The sequence below is a fragment of the Oncorhynchus gorbuscha genome, linkage group LG04 (genome assembly GCF_021184085.1).
Source record: "Oncorhynchus gorbuscha isolate QuinsamMale2020 ecotype Even-year linkage group LG04, OgorEven_v1.0, whole genome shotgun sequence".
Classification (NCBI taxonomy): domain Eukaryota; kingdom Metazoa; phylum Chordata; class Actinopteri; order Salmoniformes; family Salmonidae; genus Oncorhynchus; species Oncorhynchus gorbuscha.
This window is the reverse complement of record NC_060176.1, coordinates 41,775,247-41,799,409: the sequence shown is the minus strand read 5'-3', so window position 1 is coordinate 41,799,409 and position 24,163 is coordinate 41,775,247. Positions and strand designations below refer to the sequence as shown.

General features: G+C 43.8%; 2 protein-coding genes across 2 annotated transcripts; both read right to left on the bottom strand.

Annotated features, from left to right (window-relative positions):
• Window positions 1-9,655: 9,655 nt before the first annotated feature.
• gadd45ga (growth arrest and DNA-damage-inducible, gamma a) lies at window positions 9,656-11,391 on the bottom strand. Its single transcript, XM_046345193.1, has 4 exons — window positions 11,241-11,391; window positions 11,020-11,121; window positions 10,689-10,899; window positions 9,656-10,484 (listed from the first exon to the last, which is right to left on the bottom strand). Exons 1-4 carry the CDS (start codon window positions 11,297-11,299, stop codon window positions 10,371-10,373), a joined length of 486 nt encoding a protein of 161 aa, XP_046201149.1. The 5' UTR covers window positions 11,300-11,391; the 3' UTR covers window positions 9,656-10,370.
• Window positions 11,392-15,263: 3,872 nt separating this feature from the next.
• creb3l3l (cAMP responsive element binding protein 3-like 3 like) lies at window positions 15,264-24,163 on the bottom strand. Its single transcript, XM_046346812.1, has 10 exons — window positions 24,005-24,163; window positions 22,743-22,880; window positions 21,373-21,763; window positions 20,318-20,424; window positions 19,137-19,229; window positions 18,394-18,500; window positions 18,114-18,182; window positions 17,932-18,016; window positions 17,191-17,284; window positions 15,264-16,952 (listed from the first exon to the last, which is right to left on the bottom strand). The coding sequence occupies exons 2-10, from the start codon at window positions 22,878-22,880 to the stop codon at window positions 16,531-16,533; spliced, it is 1,506 nt and encodes a 501-aa protein (XP_046202768.1). The 5' UTR covers window positions 24,005-24,163; the 3' UTR covers window positions 15,264-16,530.

The following is a 24,163-nucleotide window of genomic DNA, read 5'->3' as shown; positions in this document are numbered from 1 at the left end:
CTCCATCCCTACAGATTAAGATACACCACCAAAACAAAAAGAGATTATTTTTGTTTTTCATTAATGGCAGAGCACCCATAAACACTGGGCTTGTTTTGCTTGAACTTGCTGATATCTGAAGGCATGAGAGAGAGAGAGAGAGAGAGAGAGAGAGAGAGAGAGAGAGAGAGAGAGAGAGAGAGAGAGAGAGAGAGAGAGAGAGAGAGAGAGAGAGAGAGAGAGAGTAAGATGGAGCACTGTTGCTAGGGACCCCTTGGTGTGTTAGTAGGGCAAATGTGACGTGTTGCTATGGAAAAAGCCCATGTGCAACCAAGAGGGGACGATTGCATCAGTTCCTTCAAAAACCTTACTGCACCCTATGAGCAAAATGCAATTGTTATCCTCAGTTCGTCCTTTGAGTGATAATGGATGGAATTCTAAACGTTTCACATACGTCTCCATGCAGACTCAAAACACTTTGTTATTCAGTCAGGCGTGGGAGAAAATGCTAAGTTTATTGTTATTGTTGACCGCCACTGTGCACATGTTAGTGATGATAACGGTAGTGCATTGTTCTCCCTAGGGATGGAGAGTGTGCGAGTAGGAACACAGCTGCTGTTTGCTTGTCCTCTCACAGTACTGCGTGTTAGTCCGCGGACTGTTCTGAAAGTTCATGGAGATAAGTAGATAAGATGACGGTGCAGGTGGCCAGTGGGACTTTACAACAGTAAGTAATGTAGACATGGTTCAGGGGGCATGGCTTCAGCGTATTCTGAAGATCATGCCCTTCTACCCGACATTCCCTAACCTACGCAACAACATGTTATGGCCCAGTATTACATCAGTCTATCTTGTATGTTTTTACATTCTCAACACACTTTCAAGGGGAAATAAGCTGTGTTTGTGTAAGGAGCCAGTGCATCATCATTCCCCTAATAACCCTGACCTTGGACACACAGCGACCTGAACACAAACAAGGCCTCTCTCTTTTTCTCTCTCTCCCCCCTCTCTATCTCCTCTCTCTCTGTTCACTCAACGTCCTTCTGGGTTTCTCATTAACATGGTTGGAGGGGCTACTGAAGAAGAGAGAGAGAGAGAGAGAGAGAGAGAGAGAGAGAGAGAGAGAGAGAGAGAGAGAGAGAGAGAGAGAGAGAGAGAGAGAGAGAGAGAGAGAGAGATTGAGAAAGAGAGAATACTCTAGTCATGCTGTTTACTCTTTTAAGTGTCCAGGCCATTCTGTTTTTGTGTTACTCACCAGCCAAAACAACATGCCTGCCTTGACCACCTTACCCTCACAAAACTCTCACCCCAGATCTAGCCTGGTCCCAGATATTGAGTTAGCACCAACAGATGCAGATTGAGAACCACATGGGGAATGTGGAAAACAGTGAGGCTCTTTACCGATAATAGCATTACCGGCTTCCTTTGATACTTTCAAAAGGATAATCTCATTGTATCTAAGGAGCAACTTATTACAACAGAGCTACATCTTCTGTGTGTGTGTGTGTGTGTGTGTGTGTGTGTGTGTGTGTGTGTGTGTGTGTGTGTGTGTGTGTGTGTGTGTGTGTGTGTGTGTGTGTGTGTGTGTGTGTGTGTGTGTGTGTGTGTGTGTGTGTGTGTGTGTGGGGTGGGGGGGTTCTAAGAGTCCGCATTGCCTTTTCGGATAGTCTCCAAATAGATCCTTTAGCCTGACGCAGCCTTTCCCATCAGATTTACACCTTCTAAACAGGCATCTCTCATTTCTCTCTCTCTCTCCTTTCCCTCGCACCTCTCTCTCCTTCTACCTATCCTTTCTTCCATCCATCCTACCAAATTGTACACCAGCCAATCTGCCTGTAAGTCTGAATACCCAGGCACCAGAGCCTGTCATCAAACGAATATGCAAATGAAGCAACAGACTGTAACTGCAGGGCAGCTGTCTCCTACAGCATGTGGATGAGCCCATTGATGGGTCAACCGTTGCAATAGCATTTTCACTTTCGTGTGTCGTACTGGCATTCAGTAGCATCCATGTATCAAATGATCATGACGGCATAACTGCATGAAAGCATGTGTTCTTATTGTAAATCTATGTCATTCTGTGATGTACTTGTCTATTAATGTTGTCTCATGTCATGTTTTATGTTTTGTGTGGACCCCAGGAAGAATAGCTGCGACTTTAGCAGTAGCTAATGGGGATCCTAATAAATAACTAAAAATATATATATATACTGCTCAAAGAAATAAAGGGAACACTAAAATAACACATTCTAGATCTGAATGAATGAATGAAATATTCTTATTAAATACTTTTTTCTTTACATAGTTGAATGTGCTGACAACAAAATCACACAAAAATTATCAATGGAAATCAAATTTATCAACCCATGGAGGTCTGGATTTGGAGTCACACTCAAAATTAAGGTGGAAAACCACACTACAGGCTTATCCAACTTTGATGTAATGTCCTTAAAACAAGTCAAAATGAGGCTCAGTAGTGTGTGTGGCCTCCACGTGCCTGTATGACCTCCCTACAACGCCTGGGTATGCTCCTGATGAGGTGGCGGATGGTCTCCTGAGGGATCTCCTCCCAGACCTGGACTAAAGCATCCGCCAACTCCTGGACAGTCTGTGGTGCAATGTGGCGTTGGTGGATGGAGTGAGACATGATGTCCCAGATGTGCGCAATTGGATTCAGGTCTGGGGAACGGGCGGGCCAGTCCATAGCATCAATGCCTTCCTCTTGCAGGAACTACTGACACACTCCAGCCACATGAGGTCTAGCATTGTCTTGCATTAGGAGGAACCCAGGGCCAACCGCACCAGCATATGGTCTCACAAGGGGTCTGAGGATCTCATCTCAGTACCTAATGGCAGTCAGGCTACGTCTGGCGAGCCAAACCGGTCATACTGCAGGATGTTGCAGGAAGCAGAATGTTCTCCACGGCGTCTCCAGACTCTGTCACGTCTGTCACGTGCTCAGTGTGAACCTGCTTTCATCTGTGAAGAGCACAGGGCGCCAGTGGCGAATTTGCCAATCTTGGTGTTCTCTGGCAAATGCCAAACGTCCTGCACGGTGTTGGGCTGTAAGCACAACCCCCATCTGTGGACGTCGGGCCCTCATACCACCCTCATGGAGTCTGTTTCTGGCCATTTGAGCAGACACATGCAAATTTGTGGCCTGCTGGAGGTCATTTTGCAGGGCTCTGGCAGTGCTCCTCCTTGCACAAAGGCGGAGGTAGCGGTCCTGCTGCTCGGTTGTTGCCCTCCTACGGCCTCCTCCACGTCTCCTGATGTACTGGCCTGTCTCCTGGTAGCGCCTCCATGCTCTGGACACTACGCTGACAGACACAGCAAACCTTCGCATTGATGTGCCATCCTGGATGAGCTGCACTACCTGAGCCACTTGTTTGGGTTGTAGACTCCGTCTCATGCTACCACTAGAGTGAAAGCACCGCCAGCATTCAAAAGTGACCAAAACATCAGCCAGGAAGCATAGGAACTGAGAAGTGGTCCGTGGTCCCCACCTGCAGAACCACTCCGTTATTGGGGGTGTCTTGCTAATTGCCTATAATTTCCACCTGTTGTCTATTCCATTTGCACAACAGCATGTGAAATTTATTGTCAATCAGTGTTGCTTCCTAAGTGGACAGTTTGATTTCACAGAAGTGTGATTGACTTGGAGTTACATTGTGTTGTTTAAGTGTTCCCTTTATTTTTTGGAGCAGTGTATATACGTATATGACATCGCTCCCCAGAACCTACATCTAAAGGCTATGAGTGGCTGGGGCCTGGGGATTCCTGGCATTTTCTAGAGACTTGTTCCTGATGGGCAAGGCTGAACTATGTCAGTAATGTGTGAGGCTTCATTCTGAGTGTTGAGGCTGCACTGCACCCCATATCTGGGCAAACACTTAGCATTTCCTCGCCAGTGCAAGACTGGCATCCACGATAAACTGGCAAAAATGCATGGCATGTGGGGAGAGTTGGAGGGTGGAGGGAAAAGAAAGCACTTTCTCCTTTAAAACCAGAACTGTTCGCTCCCACTACATGTTGGCACCATCCCACTCCGTGTTCAAACATTTCACTCGTCATTCATCTCAAACTATATGCATGTCTTTGCTCAGTTTTCCCTCCCCTCTCCATACTTCCGCTGCCAAGCTGTGTGTCTATACCAGGAGGTGCAGGCCAGGCATGGCTGTGTGGCCTCCCTAGGCTATTTAAGGAGCCCTTTCTCATTTACACTGATCTCATGTCGGCTTACGTAAGGGGACAGGCCTGAACCCTCAGCCTAATTTGATCAACAGGAGGGGAATGTGTCTTACTGTATGTCCTAAGACCCTGCATAAACTAGATTGGGTTCAGTTAATGAAATGTCACTCTTCAACGTTTCACATTTTATTGTGTTTCAGTGAGTAAAATGCCCTAACCTGAAATGTGATACGCCTGGTCGTAGTAGTTGCCTGCGAGGATGTTTGAGGTTGTTATGCCGTGTGCCTGTCCCACATCAGTTTGCCTGTTTGATATTTTCCTCATTTGCATTTTGCTACCCCACAAACGTTATTGTTTGACGCACACTTGGGTTGGTGGTCTTATTAAAGGAAGGGGTGTACAACGACAACACACACAGTACGTCTACATTCCATGTTTTCATGGAAATAGGGACGAGGCGTTGATTCACCAGAAATATCACACGTTTCACCCATTCCAAAACGTGATGACCATATGAAGAAGCCCCTGATGCAATGACTATGCAATGTTAAATAAATCCCCGTTGATGATTTTCATCAAGTTGAGAATGAACACCAGTTCTTGCATGATTAAACAAAGCCAAATGTGGGATTTTGCATTTAAACCAAATTAGCATGACAATAGACATACAGTCTCGTGGGGATTTTCAGGTTTTGCTTAGCAAATCAGGTACGTTATTGCAGGGCTGGGAGACAATACTGCAGAACCGCCGTTTTGGGACCACTAATGAACACTAGACCAAAAGACCTGGAGTATGTGTCCTCCTACCCAGGGGCCACAGTGAGGTTGTTAACTAATGGTCAAGTGAATGAGTGACTGTTGATCTTGGTCATCCTCCCTTCAGGTCAGAGACAGCTGTCTTACTGTGGCTGATCACAGGGCACTGAGCTAGCTACAGTCAGTCACTCTACAGAGAGTTTCAGTGGAGGTGAACTCATCGCTGCCTGTTAATAACCTCCCCCGACCCAGGTATGCTGGGTCCATCCACCTCTACCTCTACTTATCCCCAGAGCCAGAGAGTGACACTGAAGAAAACTCTCCACCATGTTACCAGTGACACCAGGAAATCATTATTCCTTATCCAAAACAAGGAGCAGTGTGGCGGGCCAGAGCCCATATAAGTGATCTGTCAGTAAGCAGAAGCACCAGAGTAAAGCAGCTTCAGTCCAGTTTGAGACACATGCTTAGATTAGCAGCACATAACCAGCCCCAGCCAGCATGGAGCATGAGCTCATGGCATTAAACTAGGGGACAGGGGACAGTTGGAGGCACGTTGGCTGGCTTGGTGTCATCTGTCTGTTTGTGGTTAGTGTCAGGAAGGAGGAGCAGGGAGTGGGAAACTCTCTGTTCCTCTAGCCTGCCTGTCTCTGCCTGCCTGCCTGCCTGCCTATCTGTCTGTCTGCCTGCCTGTCTGTCTGTCTGTCTGTCTGTCTGTCTGTCTGTCTGTCTGTCTGTCTGTCTGTCTGTCTGTCTGTCTGTCTGTCTGTCTGTCTGTCTGTCTGTCTGTCTGTCTGTCTGCCTGCCTGCCTGCCTGCCTGCCTGCCTGCCTGCCTGCCTGCCTGCCTGCCTGCCTGCCTGCCTGCCTGCCTGCCTGCCTGCCTGCCTGCCTGCTCCCAGATCTCTGTGTACTTTAGCCTAACTGATCTCACATGAATAGCATGACAACAGCAGTCAGTGAAGTTGGCTGAAGCACACATGGGAAAAACTGGTGCTGATCCTTAACCAGGCATACATATCGGTATTACAGTTGGCCCATGTTGTGTGCAATGGTTTGGGATTGTTCTGAATACTAAACTGGAGCCTGTTATATGTCCAAAGCATGCAGAATGAACTTTTTTGAATTGGGACCGGTGAAATTAAGGATAAGCTTCCACACGGGGAGGGAGAACAGTGTCTGGGCTAGCCGTCTAACTGATAAACTCTCCATCTCCGGTTTACTCTCTCTCTCTCTCTCTCTCTCTGGATCACACTTTCATTTTCCCTCTTTGTCTATCTGAGCACAGATCTCAGCATAGACAGTCAGTATGTCTCTCTTAAGCCTTGTTTATACCTGTTGCTAACATGTGTCCTTTATCTTGATCTTATCCACATTCTAATCGTGCCCACATTGTAGCCATTGCATTTACACATGGTAGTAAAATGTGTCTCTTATCCGTACACTGTGTCCACATTGTCACCAGATATCCTGGTCCTTCCCTGCAAATGATTTAACAGATATTCTTTCAAAATAATATTGATTTATTTTAAGACATGTTGATGCCCCACGTCAATGGCGTCTCCTGTCAATGACTTTAGACCTTTAGATAATGATGATTTAAATGGTTTCACTGTCCAGATCTGTCTACACTTGTATGATATCCAGACACGATGCGTTTCTGACTACCTCCAGAGGTGGTCAGGAAGATCCGATCACAATCAGATCACAATGTGTCTTTTAATCATCTACACACGCCTATAAATGTGGTCTCAGTCAGAATGTGGACAAGATCAGGACAAAGGACTTTAGGAGCAGGTATAAACAGGCTTTCTGACGAGGTCTGTTGCTGCAGGGAGCTTCGAGTGGAAGAGAACATCAGGCAACACGAGGAGGTGAACCTGTTTAGTAAAACCACGAACACAGCATGTCTTTCTGTTTTCCAGCTGGAGCTCTATATTCAAACCAGAATAACCTTCTTCCCTCTCCTCACTGGCCCCATAGTGCACCTGTAAAGAGAGGGTAAACAGACACATTGTTTTTGTTCTGGGTACAAAGTTAAACTGGGTCGACTCGTGTAGAGAGACTCCATGCAGTTTCTCCACACATCCAGTAGCAGTGATCCTTTGTCTTCATTTCACATTGGTTTAGGTCAGTCTTGTTGAGATACAATCTCATTTCCGAGGAAGGTAGCTTATTGACCTAGGATCTGACATTTCATATTCTTTAGAGTCTATAAAGTTAGGGGAGGGGGGGCCATAGGCAACCATGGAATTGTTTTAAGATGGTCATGCTATGGATTGTTTAGCTATTTGATTTAGAATTTTAGGACCACTTTAGGAATCCCAAAAATATATATTTAAAATGAATTGATAGAATATTGATTTTGGCCATTACTACTAAAGCCCAAATAAACGTGTCCTGTGACACTTGTGGGAGCAAAATAGAGCAAAATGGAGAACACCATGGTGTTCGTGAGAATCTCCCCTTTCCACAGTGGGGTCCCATTGGTTTGTAGCCAAGTTGATTCGGATGCTCCAAACAGAAGTTGGCACATCGATGGTACCGACTTCAGACAAGTCTCCTTTGTGGGGGTCGTAGAGCAAAACAGGACTCTCCCCTTTCCATAGAGGAGTCATTAATAGCTTGCAAGCCAAACCGTTCGGACGCTACAGACGTTTACGTGAGAAGACCGATTTTCGGGATGTCTTACAGTCTGACAAACACCCGCTCTAGCTCTGCCACCTTTCACCTCAGATGCAGAAGTGCGACATTGGCAGACGTGATGGATTGAGATGCATCCAATGCAACAAAATCAAAAGCTGATATCTCTGGCTGACTGATTTTGATAGGTTTTTTGTTGTTGTTATGGTGCGTCACCGGTGCGTCAATCGACTCTAGGGGGTTAAAGTCAATTGTATAGGGCCCCATGTAAACTAAGGCAAGGAGCTATCCAACAATTACCAATTAAATGCTACTGACCGGGGCAATGTTTAACTAACATACATTCAACATTTATATTTCTCCAAGATATGAGATTTATTTTATCTGGGGCATGACTGAAATAGTGCTTTTCATTTATTTTTTTAAAGAAATGGGTCAAGTGTGAGCAGTCAAGGAGCTGCTATTTCTGCGCATTTCTATATGGTGTTAAAAGTTCAGACAAGTTGACTAAAGTCAAGGACTGGTGTGCTAGACTTTTGGCTTTAGTAATTATTGGCTTCAGGGCAAGGTGCAAAAGAAAGAAGGAAAAACCCTACATTCACTGGAAATAGTCTTGATAGAACACATTTTGGGGAGCAATTTGTTGCCAAGACTATTTCAAGGGAGAGTGTTTTTTTAATCAGACAGGGACCTGCACAGCAAGACACAACCAGCATCAGCAATATAGTCCGATTCTGCTTACATGAACACATTAAGACACTTCTTTGTTTTATGGACTCACTGAGTTATTTTGGGGGAGAATGTCTTTCAGTCATTGGTTTACACAGCATGATTATTTAGATGAACATAAATCATTTTTGACTGCAAAACATATTGTCTTTTCAGTCTAGCAAAGAAATGTCAATAGTTGTTTCACTCCCCTTTAACTGAATGCACTTTCTGTAAATTGCTCGAGGCCAATGCAGTCAAATGTACAAGTAATACTCCTACACAGTGGAGGGATTGCAGTGGCTGCCCAGTGCCTTCTAGTCCAGTGACTAATGGACAGGGGGAATTCCTATTGACTAGACTTCTATTCATCTCAACTCAGTTTAGCGGTCTTCTTCTCATAGAATAGCATGATGAGTGTTTACAGGAAGAGTGTGTGCGTGTGTGTGTTCCCCTTAACTCGGACTCTTTGATGTGGACGTGTTGACTGTCAGCTTAGGGCTACACCACATCCACCTTTCCTCTGACCGCCTGAGCCCCTTTCCAACTCACAGCCCCCAGCCCGGACTTTCAAGGCCATGTCAAGGCGTGTGGGTATGCATGTGTTACTGGAAAGACCACATGCATACACATGGTAATTACTAATAGCTGTGCTCACGTTCCCTTTTGAAGAAGTTTGAATCTTTCCTTGGTTTGTGTAATGCTTTACGATAGTGTTTGTGCGCAAGAGCCATAGCATCTCGGAAACCTGTCACTCAGGATGTGCAAGCGTGCATTGCTGTTTCCAAACAGCGTGCAAATCCCCTTCAGTGAAACAAAATGTGTGCAACTGTACTTCATGATTTATGAAGAAAATCCAGTTTAGCACACTTCCCCGGTTACACACACACCACCAGCCCCCTCGCTGACAGTGCAGAAGCCATGCTCTGGAGACAAAGAGAGCCCTCTAAAGCACAGGCTCCTAGCCCCTCTTCTCCAGCCCGCCCCCGTCTCTGCCCCCCCCCCAGCCCTGGTTGCTGGCTCCTGCAGTTGTGCAAGCTGTTGCAGTAAGCAGCTGGTTTATGGGTGAGGAAAGGTCACTGCTTGCCTGCCTGGAAAAGCTTGTGTCTGAACCGCTGGTGTTGCAACTACCTCCTCCTACCTGTCACCCAGTTATTCTTACTCTCTCCGTCAACCCCCGCACCCCCCCCCTTGAGGTTCTTTATGCCACACTTCCTGCCTCACCTATCTCTGTCCAATCAGATGCCACTCTGCAGCAGGTTCATCCTATCAGATTCCACTCCATCAGAGACAGGGTCAAGTGAGTGCAAACTGCGCATCACTGGAGATTGCTGCACAGAACAATATCATTTTTTTTCAAATCACAGCATAGAACTTGGGTAAAGTTTAAAGCATTTATTAAGAAATTGTGTAAAATGGGTTTACAGTTTCATAACAAACAGAATGGCAGTAAAATAATCAATACAATTCATAGTCCAACAAATTGATGTTTGCCAAGTTCATTCAGTGGTAGGCCATAAGAACAGCTTGCATCATTTTAAGAAAGTTATTGTCTCTGAGTTTCAATCCGAGCACTCCCCAGTGTCTTTGTAAAACTTAAAAAATGAAGTCCAATATTTTCCTTTCTCTTCTGAGAACCTTTTGAAGTCTGTCTTCTTCCACATCTCTTTCTGCTACAACAAAACCACCTCACATCCAGCCATGTTTCACATTTTCACAAGTCCACCTCCTCCTCCCTCCTCCTCTCTCTTTCTCTGACCATCCCCTCAGTTCACCCCTAACTCTTGACCTCTTGGCAGCTATAGGGTCATGACCTGTCTCTGTGTACTTCAGAGTTCATTCCAGTTCAAGTCCCTATCCTGATCTGGGATTTCATGACATGACATGGGCCCAGTCCACATACACCTGGGCCAGTCCACATGAGTAATCCAGAACCACACTGCCTTCCCACACTGCACTCTGGGTCCTTGGTTACAGCCACAGCCTTATATTCCAATAGACAGGCAGGCTTCAAACCCTGAGGTTTCCGATTGATTTGATGCTTTCTTCGTCATCTTCATCATCGTCAAATGAAGCATGCAGAGGGTGTAGTTGTTCAGCGTTCAGGGAGGGTGATGGTGGGAACCCAGTCATACACACTGCGGCTCTCCTCACAGAACAGATGCAGTTTGTCCAAAGCAGGGTCTTTCCACGACTCAGCACCAGGGCTCTGTGAGGACGAGAGAGGGAGCAGGAATTAGAATCACGACAAAACACATCAGATAGACAGCTACTCTATAACATCTAGAATTAGATTGAATGAGTGACATGCTTATTGCTTTGTCAGCGCTCAGGGCGGCCACTATCAGCAGGAACTGTGGGTAAAACATGCTGACTGGATGACTCGTGATCAAGCATGTAGACCAGGACGTACCGTGACAAGAATGCAATGTGCGTCCTTGGGTTCCCCAGTTTCGTCCGTGCCCACGAGGTCAGCCAGGCGCTCGATATCGTTTACGCGCACCACGTTGATGTCGTTGTCGAAGCAGAAAGCCTGGATGAGGGTGAAGTGGATCTGGAGCGCGATGTCGCATTCGTACTCCTCGTCTGTCGCCAGAACGCAGAATGCCACATTGTCTGCGTCACTGTTGAAATAAACATGAGAGGCAGTTTAGAAGCGGGTCCTATTCTGTAATTGTACACTACGCCATACATCGGAGCATGAATACTTAGTGCATGACAAAAACAATTAGGAGTGTACTTACACATTCATAACTTTGGCAGACTCGTAGACTCCCACCGTAAGATAGTCCTGCTTCTTTGCAGACACCAACAGCTCCTCCAGGGCTGTGCCTGCAATTTGCAGTCTGAAGAGAAAAAGATATATTATTAATCTCTGCACACTGTCATTACATAGTAACACAGTATCAAAAGGTTCCAACTGCAGTAGGTTTGCATTAGTTTGTAAAATGTGTAGGCTATTTACCTATCGGTGGTATCGAGTGCGCTCTCCTGTCCACGGATCTCTTCCAGTTCCAGAGTCATGATTATAATCCAAGTGTATATCGGGCTTGTTCAATAATTGATAGATAGATACAGGCTTACAATTCACCGGCAGCTCTTGCGTTATTCTGGGCTCTCGCAGCGTTGCAGTTGTTATATAGCAGGTCAGCGGAGTTTCTCGGCAAGAGGCGTGGTTTTCCCCCGCTGACGGTCGTGATTGGCTTTGGGTATGTGCGGAGCCTAATGTCCCTGTGTGTTACAGTTGCGCTTGTTGACAACCCCACGTGGGGCAGGATTACAATATCACAAGAAATCCCCCCACCTTCATTGACTTTTGCCTTGACTCGCTGCCAACATCCAACATCAGCACTGTGCAAAACTGAAATTTCCCCTTTTATATCAATTTGAAAACACCTCACAGAAAACAGGCTATGGGGCGCAGACTTGAAACGAATGAAACTTGCAGAACTGAATAAAGCACCCAACCTGTACTCTTTGTTCAGTTACGGTATTAAAATTGACATGCACTCACTGGGCATGTCAAGCCTACATTGTATTGTCTCTTATAAGACAAAATGGAGGTCATGCATAATTCGTTTCTTTAGGGCTGTTTAGTATTGATAGGTAATAATGCCTTATTGGTTTGCAATTGATCCAATACCAAAAGTTGTAAAGGCTTTTGGTATCTGGGCTACTTGCAGCAACGTTAAACATAAAATGTGTGCCTTATCTATTTTCCCAAATGTGTTATTGGTTCCAATACGTATCTGAGCAGCCAAGTGAAAGACGTTTTTTTTTTTTACGGAGAAATGACAAGCGGAAGAGAACAGCCTGCACGCGGCACACGCCAGTGTTTTGCATCTGAGGCGCAAGAACATAATTGCCCGTCTTGGCGCGTGGCGATTTATCGCCAAGACAACAGCCGCTGTCAGAATAATGGCGCGTGCCCCACCTGCCTCCTGTTCTTTCAGGATGAGAGTGAGGCCGGGGCGAAGTGGGGCCGGGGGGGGGGGGGTCAGGGTGTGTGTGTAACTGCAACAGCTACTGCAACAGCTGCGGACAGATGCACGTGCTCACTAAAGCCTCGTTCTTACCTGGTTCTAAACATGCTTCCTTTGTTCTTATCTTGTCCACATTCTGATTGTGCCCACATTTTCAGAAATATGTGCACATGGTACTAAAATGTGTCTCTTATCCGTACACTGTGCCCAACATTGTGACCACATTGTGACCCACATCCTGGTCCCTCCCTGTATGCAAATTATTTGACAGCTTTTCTTACAAAATAATATTTATTTATTTATTTTAAGACACCTATTGATGCCATAAGTCAATTGTGCCACCCGTCAATGATTTTAGAAGGTGGATAATGATTATTTAAATGGTTTCACTGTCCATATCCGTCTTTACTTGTAAGGTATGCAGACACAATGCATGCCGAACTACCTGTGAAGGTGGTCAGGCAAGATCTAATCACAATCAGACCACAGTGTGTTTTTTTAATTGCACAATGTGTCTTTTAATTGTCTAAACCTGTCTGGACATGTGGGCAAAATCAGAATGCAAACAAAATCAGGACAAAGGATGCATGTTAGAACCAGGTATAAACAGGGATTTGGAGTGGTGCGGGCTGGCCCTTTCACTCTTTTATCATTCTGATGAATGGTTTTGATTGATACGTCTGACAGCTCGTTGAAAGATTTGACATACTAGCTCATTAACAGTTATCAACTATTTGTCTGCTACCCACACTCCCTTTTTACTCATCTGTCAGAGTCGCCTATGAATAACGACTTGATAGGCCATCTCATGAACTATTAGCTCTGGCCTAGGCTACTCAGCACTGAAATTGGAATACAATTCATGGCCAATCCTATAGGTACTTCACTCTACTAGGACTAACAATAGAAAGTTAGATAATACATATGATTGTGAAACTTGTTATAATACAGTGACTATTACTAGATCTGATACGGGCCTACAATAGGCCTACATAGGCAGGCATAATTTAAAACAGTGTTGCCCCTTAGTCAAAGGATGGCTAAAACAGTTGAGCCCTACACGGGCGTGAATTTTAAGCCCTACCCATGCCCGTGACGTTAAGGCCCTACCCTACCAAGACCGGATTGCTTCTGCCAAATTTAAGGCCTGGCCCTGCCCTGCCAGACGCTCTAAATCAGAAATAACTTCCTCCGTGAGTATATCCATAAACTGCTCCGATCTGTCTGTCACTCGCTCCCTGCGCACAACTCACTCTGCATGCACTCTGCTCATGGCTGCTCTGAGTCTGTGAGTTTCCATAGCAACAGGCTCTGCTTGGGCTGCTCTGCTCAATGAAGAGACATGAGACGGCAGTTAGCTGTCAGCTACTTTTCGTCACCCTAAACTCTGACAAAACTCAAGGAACATTATTATTTTCTGTGAAATAATCTCTCCTGTTGTATATTTGACGAGGTTTAAGTGCTTCTGACACCATGTTATGCTCTTAGTCAGATATCACTGTACTACACAGCAAAGCACAAGCAAATGGCTCAACTACAAAATGTTAGCGATCAATTTAATGATACCCGAGCCCTGCCTGTAGCCTAGTTATTGATGAAATAAACTGGCCCTACCAGGCCCTAACCCTCATATGTCAGGGCTGTCAGGCTCCAATCGGGTAGCAGAGCTCTTACAAAACTGTGCAGAAGTCGCCACCCGGTGGTAGTAAATGAGAATGACCTTTACCCTACATTGCCAGACATAGAGTTGTTGAATAACAATGACTCATGATGACTCTATTATGAGTCATTTATTCCTTATAGAAGGTGGTGATCATGTGCTGTTATTCACTCTTCTGTTGTAAGGGATGAATCAATGATGCTATCACACACTATCCTATACTTCCATCCACCCCTCCAACCTCCTCTCATCCTTCCATCCACTCAAATATTCCAGCATCTATCAACATACCTTCTTCTTCACTCCATCCCTTTCTACATGCATCCCATCTTTAAAACATGTGAAGTACAATTGTTTAAAATGAGGGGCCCAGATCTGCTAGCCTGGCCCCAGATCTGCTAGCCTGGCCCCAGATCTGCTAGCGTGGCCCCAGATCTGTTTGTGCTCTTGCACTCTACAGTCAAAGTGCACTAAAACTTGTTCAATTTTGGTATTACAATGAGTGACAGGGATTTTTTTGGCATGATAGCACAGACTGGCACTCAGGCTAACAATTTGCAGATGTCTGAACACATTTATACTATTCAAAAATTGTGTGTAATTGTAGTATGCAGAGAGGACTGTTGGAGGTGGAATTGAATGTCTAACTATTAGGCCCAATGGCTGTCAATTCCCTATTTACTAAAACAAAAACTTAACCAACTTATAAGAGGAAGTCGTCAATGTTAGTTAAAAACCCTAATTTATTTAGAAGACATTTGACATTGAGCTTTGCAGCCCGGGTGTCTCCTCCTGCCTCCACGCAGGCTTGTGCTGCTGCGGACTGGGTGGGCTGAGAAGCCTCTACCTCTACCATTTTGATAGATGATACCAAATGAGCATCTTGCTCAGCTTCTATAGCTTGCAGTGGCCATGACTTTCATAACATTTCCATGATGACCCAATAATGTAGCCGATATTTTAACAAACCTATCTCATGAGATGGAAATAACCTCATACCTCAAGTAATTGACTTCAAAACGAAGAAACCATTTCCATGAGCATTTTAATATTGAAGATTGCCAACTAAACTTGAGCAAAACATGGTTTACACAACTAAACCATTTCTTGTTTTTGATTTAACCGATTTGGAAGACCAGGTGTGATGAATTTAGTCCATCACTGGCCTAAGTGCAACACTTCAGGAACAAGGTTGCCAACCTATGAACTAGACCTTGGGAAAATCCCCAGAAAAACATATAGCTAGATCTAACAAACTGTGGTAACACCAATTTCTGCACAAAGAAACAGCACACATTGTAAGCAATATTTGAGCACCATGGACAGTAGCACCAAACTCATGACAATCCTTAATAAAAACATTTTTTTTATTTTTAAAAGGGACTTTTAATAGTGAAGTTTAATGTCATACATTAATTGTTAAAAATGAACATTACAATCATTCCAGCCTATTTACATTCCAATTTCGGACTATGGCATATCAGTGCTTCTTTTCAACATGATTAATCTACATCTAAATCTCTTCTTTGACTTATCAAAAATAACAAAGAGTTCCAATACCATTTAGATTTTATAATTCACTGAACTGAAGAAAAAGAAAAAAAGACAACAAAAATGCCTCACTGAATGAACTGACAGGTCATTACACTTGAGTATAGTTATACTGCAACACTGAATTAACATAGCTAATAGATTAAAAAATAAAAAAAATGTTCACCTCTCCATATGACATACACTTAATAAAAAGATGTCCAGAGGTTTACACGGGTAAACATACTGTAGGTCCAGAGGACTACCACGGGTGGCGATAAAGGACTCAAACAGCTCCTACCTAAAAAGGTCAAAACTAGTCACTGTTCCGTCACTGGCACTGGAAAATGGGGACTAATTCCAGAGCACTCCCATTTTCAGTCGTTTACATTTGTCAACAAGCTAAAAGCAAAACAAAGAAAACACAAAAGAAAGCATGAAAACCCTTGTTACAAGGAAAATACCAAGAGATGTCCACAAAACCCAAATGGCCAAATGTCCTGCAATGTCTAAAGCAGAGTATACAGACAGATCAACCACTAAGCTAGCATCATGAGTATACATTTACACTATGGATGCTGAATGTGCAAAGTAAACAAGCAGAGGACTAGACATGCGCTATGGAAGGAATTGGTCATTCGCTAGCAAAGTGCTTAGCAACTAGACCTGTTGGAGACACGAAAACACAGATGGCAAGAACTAATCATTTTGTTTTTCAAGAGAGAACGTGTTTTAAAGTCTTCAGCAGTCAAGCGATTTCAACAGATGACTATTCCCTTTCATAGTGTACTTTACCCCCCCCCCCCTCCCGATGAGAGGCTAACGCATAACAATGGAAATCTCAGTAGTCCATTCTACCACTGGAACGGAACATCAGAACAAAGTGCTCAAAGAGGAACAGTAGTATCACCAGGAGAAGGAGGAACAGATAGAGGGTTACTGTCATAACAGAACATCTACTACCCTTTTCCCACCGGGTTTCAATCAACATTATCAATAACAACTGAAACCTTTGATTCGCCCCCTTCATCCTAGCCCGCTTCCTCCCTCTGTTAGTTGATTCAAATCTGGCTCTTATCTGTCTACATCTCATCCGAGCGGTGTTGCTGTATAATGATGGACGTTGGCTTCCTGTCGATCCAGTTTTCCTTGGTCCCTGGAACCTCGTAGGCCACAGGCGTTCCCACTGGATCTCTGGATCCCTCCTGCAGGCCCCCGGGCCCAGCCCCCGGCTTCAGCTCGTTTTGACCTGGTTTGGGGAAGTCTGCAGACGAGTTGCTGTTGACTCCGCTCTCCGTTTCCGACTGCTCCACCTTCTGGTAGTCCGGTGTGTGGTTCTGGCCTCCAGTGAACATTGCCTTGGGGTTCTCTACCTTGGCCACTAGGAGGAGGCTGAGAGGGGGCGGCTCAGCGCTGTCAGTTTCCTCCACAGGCTCAGAGTAAGCCAGGGGCAAGGGGTCTGGGGTGTCATCAACAGCCACAGAACGCAAGGTCCTGGACACAACTACAGTTCAAAGGGAAAAGGCTTGTTAACATATTCTGCATTCTTACACAATGTTTCATACAGCACCTTAACGGGAAGAGACAGGAAATATTTGTGAACAATTTTAGATGTGATTTATTGTTGTATACATAGCTATTCTTTGTACTCTAAATGAATGTTGTTTTCAACAGAAGAACATGTTATTCATAGTTTAGACATAGCCTTAGCATTTCAGACGACACTTCTCTCCTGACTTTACCGGAAGAGGGGGTGTATATCTCCTTCTGTCCAGGGCTGCGGCCAAACGGGTTGACAGAGGGGAAGATGATGAGGCAGAAAGACAGCAGGAACACCTGAGCAGAGAAGGAAAAAAAGCATAAGAAAGTTGTTAAAAATGTGGTGTGTGCGAACCAGATTTACAAACCCAGTAGATGAGGTACATCGGTCAACAAAGATGAACGCAAAAAGTATTTTACTGTGTAATTTTAAAAAAAACATTCAATTTGTTTTTCTATGCTAAAGTAACCTTGTTTTGTATAAGAAATATAATTCTCATCATTACAGAACCAAGCAGCACTCGTCTTTTGTTAACCGAAGCGGAAGCACTTGTTGGTTTATGTTTCCAGCATACAATTGTTTGGCAGTGGGACAAAATAATGGGTAGTCAAAGTTGTGTTGGCCTCAATAGAACACCTACATAAAATACACTAGTACAGTACAGGCAGGCACTCCTTGAGCACCATATGAAACCACAAGCAAGCCTCAATCAGGGTCGGGCTATCATGTCCCAAACAGTTGAAGCTATAAAAATGTCAACACAGGCTGAGCTGGCAACCTGAAAGAGCAGGATATAGCACCCACCATGTTAAAGTTTAACTTCAATTTGAAAAAGGTTGACAACCAAAATGTCAACAAGATACATCTGCAGACGTAAACTTGTATGTGGGAGTCCTTCAGTACTAGTTTTGCTACTAGATCTACTCTGTATTAGTCCTCTTACCATGACACAGGTGCTGGTGGTGGTTGTCTTCATGGTTGACATCTTCATCATGGACTGCAATTTCCTTAGCTGCTCTATCAGAGACCTAGACAGGGGAGAATAATAATACCCAACGTTCATTCTCTGATACTCATCATAACAACATTCATTCCATAATCATGATAACAGCAGTGGTGTCTTACATGTTTTGTTTCTGCAGTTGTTGGACCTTCTTCTGCAGCTCCTGGTTGTGAGCGGTGCAGATGGAAACCCTAGGCACCAATCAGCAATGACTCAGTCAATCAACCAATCAAACTCTACTTAACACAGACACACAAACACCTTTTGACCCGACGAAGACATAACAGGCTAAACATTGGTGAAGTGAAATGGTGAAATCAATCATGCGATGACTAATACTTTATTAGTAGTGTGTGCTGGCTTTCAATTCATTTTCAGAGATCCCGCCATTCGTTCTCTCACCTGTTCTCCAGGCCGTCCACGTACACCTTCTTCTTCTTCCTACTCTCCTGGGCCGACTGCTTGTTGCGGATTTTCCTCCTCACCCTCTTCAGGGTCCTCTCCTCCGCCTGCGACAAAGACAGAGGAGGAATGGTTAGCCATCACATGCTTGACATGATTGAGCGGATAGTACACAGTGCTGAGGAGACGTCTGCCGTCACACTGCTGGAGGCAAACAAGCCATCTGGGACGGTTTCTCATTTGGTTTGATTGGAAGTGATTCTGCAGGGTTTTATTGATTTTTTTCTTTCTCATTTTGAAAAAGGGTCAACAAATAATTACGCTGTAGTCAAACGTGCGTGCAGGAGAGATGTCTATTATTTAATAGACATTTTCTGCCCGCTGGCCAAATATGAAACATAGATTAGAGGAGGCTGGTGAGAATGGGCTCATTGTAATGGAATAGAGTCAAACGTGTTTCCATATGTTTGATACCATTCCATTTATTCCATTTCAGCCATTACAATGAGCCCATCCTCCTATGGCTCCTCCCACCAGCCTCATGTGATAGATTTTGCCTTCATAATAGCAAGCTCAACACTCTAAAGTAGCAACAAATTGGGTAGATTGTGTCACACCCTCCCTGGCTGTCATGTTTTAAGGGGTGCTCCCTGAATGCCAATTAGATCAATGTTTGCAATGGTTTCTAGTTTGGTCTCCAGCGCGTCAACAAGTATTTGTAATAAATCAATGGAGAAAATGACCTTAGTAAGAGGCATGCAGGACGGTATGGTCGCTCCTTCCTTAGTGAGAAGTCTCCTTTCCTCATCAGTCAGAACAATCTCCTTGAACTGGAACTAAAGGGAAGAAAAACATTTTTATTTTTTCAATGAGATGTGCTGAAGATCTGCTCAAGGCCTCACGTACACCACTTTGCCACAAAGATTATGTCTTGTGAGATTACATTTTGTTCATGTCCTCCAGGGATAATAACTAGCAGCCGCGGGCCGATTATGTTCTCGAGCGGCTGGTCAGGGGGCCAGAACATAATTACAAATCATTTGCTGAATCTACTAGTTAATGATCCCTGGAGTACATTAACAAAATGTTCGCACACATTATCTTATTATTTGACCCTGCTGGTCATCTATGAACATTTGAACACTCTGGCCTTAATGGTCATGTACTCTTGTAAAAATCGGAATCCGGCACAGCCAGAAGAGGACTGTCCACCCCTCAGTGCCTGGTTCCTCTAGATTTCTTCCTAAGTTTCTTAGCCACTGTTCTCTCTACATCTGCATTGCTTGCTTGATGTTTGGGGTTTTTAGGCTGGGTTTCTGACTAAGCACTTTCTGACATCTGCCGATGTAAAAAGGGCTTTATAAATATATTTGAATGATTGAGACTGCAAATTGACCACAAGGCCAAACAGATATTTGACTAAAACATTTCAAACCATGCTTACATTTGTATACAATCTCTCTGTTATGCGTGGGAATACTTGGAAACAGATTTTCAAAATTAAAATAACTTTGATACAATTTCCTGGTGTTGTTACAGTTTTAAATAATTGTTCATATTGGGGGGGGGGGGGGGGGCAAATAAAACCACCCGCAGGCCAAATTCAGCCAGTCGGTTGGGGAACCCTGGTGTACTCAAATAATGTACAATCAATGCCATTCTTACTAAAACAATGAGTTTGGCAATAAGTTTAATGGTGAAACTGCCACTTCCATTTGCGATACTACATCAAAGAAGTTACTGCAAACAGACATGCGATACAACAGGATATGTACTGCCATTGTTTTTTGTACCACATTGGGCAAGGCTCCTCGCCTCCTCTTCGTCAACAAAACAAAAACAGCCTTTCCGGATGACATCTTCCGAGACTTGATCATCTCGTTTCCTCGTCTATAATATATTAATTTGATTATGTGAAACTTACCAGATCAGCTTTGTTGTTCTGTGTAGAGTCCTCTATGGCGAGAGAACAGGGAAGTTCTTCACTGGAATAGATCTGTTCCACTTCCATCCCCTCACTGTCCAGGTCGTCTGATGAACAGGAGAGCGCAAAAACACAACATATTAATTTTTTTCTGTTCACATGAACAGTAAAGTTCTCACACCTTACTAGGTTATTCTTTTGAAATCTTCTAGCCCAAGGACACGAGTCTAGTGACTGGACTCAAAATCTGCTAGACTTAATCCCCAAAACATAGAAGAGATAGCTGGAGTTAGGTGGTGCGAGTCTAACTGATCTTTATAGTTTTAATGGGAATATTTCAGATGAATAAAGTTCATATTCAGTTAAGAGTGATGAACACAATACTTAACATATTTAAGTTTTCGCTTTCTGTAATACACATGATTTCCAGTGTTCTGTTCAAGTAAGGTTCTGTTGATAGGGATAGACACCAGACTGGAGGTACAAGGACCGAGGACAGATTATTATTGTATTCTGTGAAACTGTGTTTCTGTAGCAGCTGACAACATTACTGCATTCAATTTTGACTTCCTAAAAGGCTCTCAGCTGGCGCTTACAGACCACTTGGTACCGTCTGATTACAATTAAAAATGACATGTCTCCAAGAGGCCAGCTAGACATTTTCTCTGCTTCTGTTCTGGAGGTGTCTCCCTGCCTGTTGCAACTTGTAATAAACCAGGTTGATTTCGGATAGATTTGATCAACGACGGCTCTCCTTTTGTTTCACCTGGAAATTCCCCATTACAATAGTTGATTGGCTGGTGTGCTACATTATTCACGATTCATGACCAGCTGGGCTAGTGTGTGTGTGTGTTGTGTACGGTCACACCTGGGAACCTCTTCATTTGCAAAGCCACCCTAAAGTTAGTCTACAGTTAGCCTGTAGACGCTCAAACTACCAACAAACTATCCAATTAGTTGAATTGTCAAGAGCCAATTTGATTTCATGCAACTATTCATACCACCCAAAGCTATGAACCTGCTAGACAAGTATAAAGGTCTAGATCAACATTTACCCAGATCAATAAAGACATCCATGTCAGGCTTCTCAGCCCTCACACTCTGTAGAGCATTCATGTCTCCTCCCTGAAGTAGAGAATAGCTGTGGTCCGTTTGCACAGCCAGGGCTTCAGGGCTCTCAGCTTGGAGCTCCAGGGCCATCAGGGGACTGTCGGAGTAGCCCGGGCTTGGCTGGGAGTACCCTGGGCTGGGTGCGGTGTCACTGTCACTCCCCTGGGGGCTCGGACAGGCCAGGAAGTTCTGTCCAACTACGCCCCCAGTGCTGCTGTCATCAGAGATGCCGCTGTCGCTGCCCAGTGGAGAGTGTGAAGCACACGAGGCAGCCATGTTGTCTTCTCCCTCCAGCAGGCTGGACAGGAAGTCCTCAGTGTCCATGCCTGTCAGCATCTACAACAAACACAGCAGGATGTTGGTGTCCATTCAATGACTGTTTATTCCACAAAGAGAAAATGTGAAAAATTGTTATTCTGCTTTAAAGTAAGGAAGTAGTGCTGAGCAATTAGTGCTTTTCGAAGTCGTTTCGGTCGATTATAAAAAGATAATCAGGGTTTTCGATGTTGATATTTTTTTAGATATTAAATGCACTTTGCATTATGTGGGTTGAATGCTGTAAGACTTTATAAAATAATTCATAAAAGTCCCATGATGGTAGTGGTTGCCCATTACTGCTTATCACATGAATCCATCATTTAGTCAAATTACTTTACATTAATAAAATATTTTTTAATTACTATTATTTCATATCCAAGTCATCATCTCATCTCTATAGCGCTGCTGCCTATGCTGTCTGACAAAATCACTATTTTAGTAGATCAAAATAAATATGACTTCTGAATACTAACTATCAATTACTTAGATAATGTATTTTCATGCTCATGAAGCAACTGCTTTATATCCCTGTCGATCACACGTTCTCTCAGTCTCCGTGTCTGCTCCGTTCAGACCGGACAAGTTTAAGCAGGCGCGCAATGGTTATGGTTATTGTAGTTAATTACTACACTTTCTGCACTAAACTATGTAGAATATTGGCCTGCTGGAAGCGACAACTACTACATCGCACAGTTCAGGCTTCATCTGATTTATCTCTACAGGAACTGCATATCGAGCTCACCAAACAAAAACAAAATAGAATTAAAAATATTGAACCAACGTCGGTACAGTTAGTTGTTAAAAAAAATCTAAAAAACAACTGATATTTCAGTTAATCGCTCAGCACTATAAGGAAGTTTATCACATTATTGATGTAAAACTATATAAATTATTCTGCTTTACTAGGTTAATGGTTAGTTCCCTGACAATTACAAAACTCTATTAGCCTATTGGTTAGCAAATATAAAACAGTGTTATTCCTAAGTGGGAGACATACATCTTGCTCGGCGAGCCAGTTTTCTAGCCCATTCCCATCTGTGAAAAAGGGATCGTCGGCTCCAGTCTCTCCATACTGGCACAGGATCCCCAGAAGATCCACTCCATCCATATCAGGAAGATCCTCAGTGACTGACATCTGGGAAAACAGAATCAGCAATGTCACCATTACAATCAGGGAATATAAGACTTTGGTTTGGGGGCAGGTTCAGTTCAATGATGTGTGATAAGATAATTTTGACTGAACTCATTCTTGTTCAAATAAAAAGGCAAATATATAGGAATATCCTACCCAATAATTGTATGTTTCATTTTAAATTCTCTAACATGTTAATTCTGGACATGAGAAATTCTGGAGAGAGACTAAAGTGAGAATTGACACCAGTCACTAGTGTTCGGCAGCACCCACCCAGTATACAGCTGCGCGCTCCCATCAATGACCTCATTCTTATACATCGCCCCGCCCACTTCCCCCTTTGTCACATGAGAAGCAACAAAACAAGAAAGTCTACCTGCCGCGTTCATATGCAAGTCGGAACTAAGAAACTCGAAAAGGTCCGATTTGCTGATTCGTTGAACGCGGAAGGCGAATAAATACAACCAGTTAGGAAGTCGGAGATTTCCGAGTTTCCTAATTCAGACTAGTACATGAACGCGGCATAAAATGTTCGTGATAATATTGCACTTCAAATCTGGATGAAGTACTCACATTTGATATGAACTGCTGCTGCGAAAAATCTAGCTCACAAATAAATGTAAACCAGTTTGTGCTCAGTAGGCCGATGGTTAGTTAGCAAGCTAGCTTGGTAACGTTAGCCAGATACATTGTTGCCGGCCTAGTTTATCTAGCTTTCGTTAACTACAAGAAAGAGCATTGTTAGCATAGAAACATAATGTACTGACAGTGCAGACACAAGGGTTAGTAGGTAACGTTAGGCTAGTTAGTTAGCTAATCAAGAGTTTGCTTGCCATACGCAACACAACTGCATAGTTGACCAGCCAATGCATGTTCCATGACCTACCAAATTTGACAAATAACTGAACATAGCATTTCCATAAAATATAAAGAATCGATGGTCATAAACTGCACACCACGGCTTTACACATGTTTAAACTGACAGCATCTTACGTTATAACGTTAATAATGTGCCATCACGACAGATTCATCTGTGCAAATATTGCTGAGGGCGTGGTCGTTGTTGTATGTGTTCGTTTATTAATAAAATAAATAGCATTCATTTATCATGTCTCAAATATACTTACCTTTCTCAGTATACTGCCTGACAAGTTGCAATAGCATTCGAGTGAATCAGTGAAGCTATTTTCGTTTTCTATTCGCCGTTACTGTATGTAGAGTACACTCTCAAGTATGACTACTCTCTTCCTGATGAAATCACCTTGCAGTTCCAACAAGACAGAAAT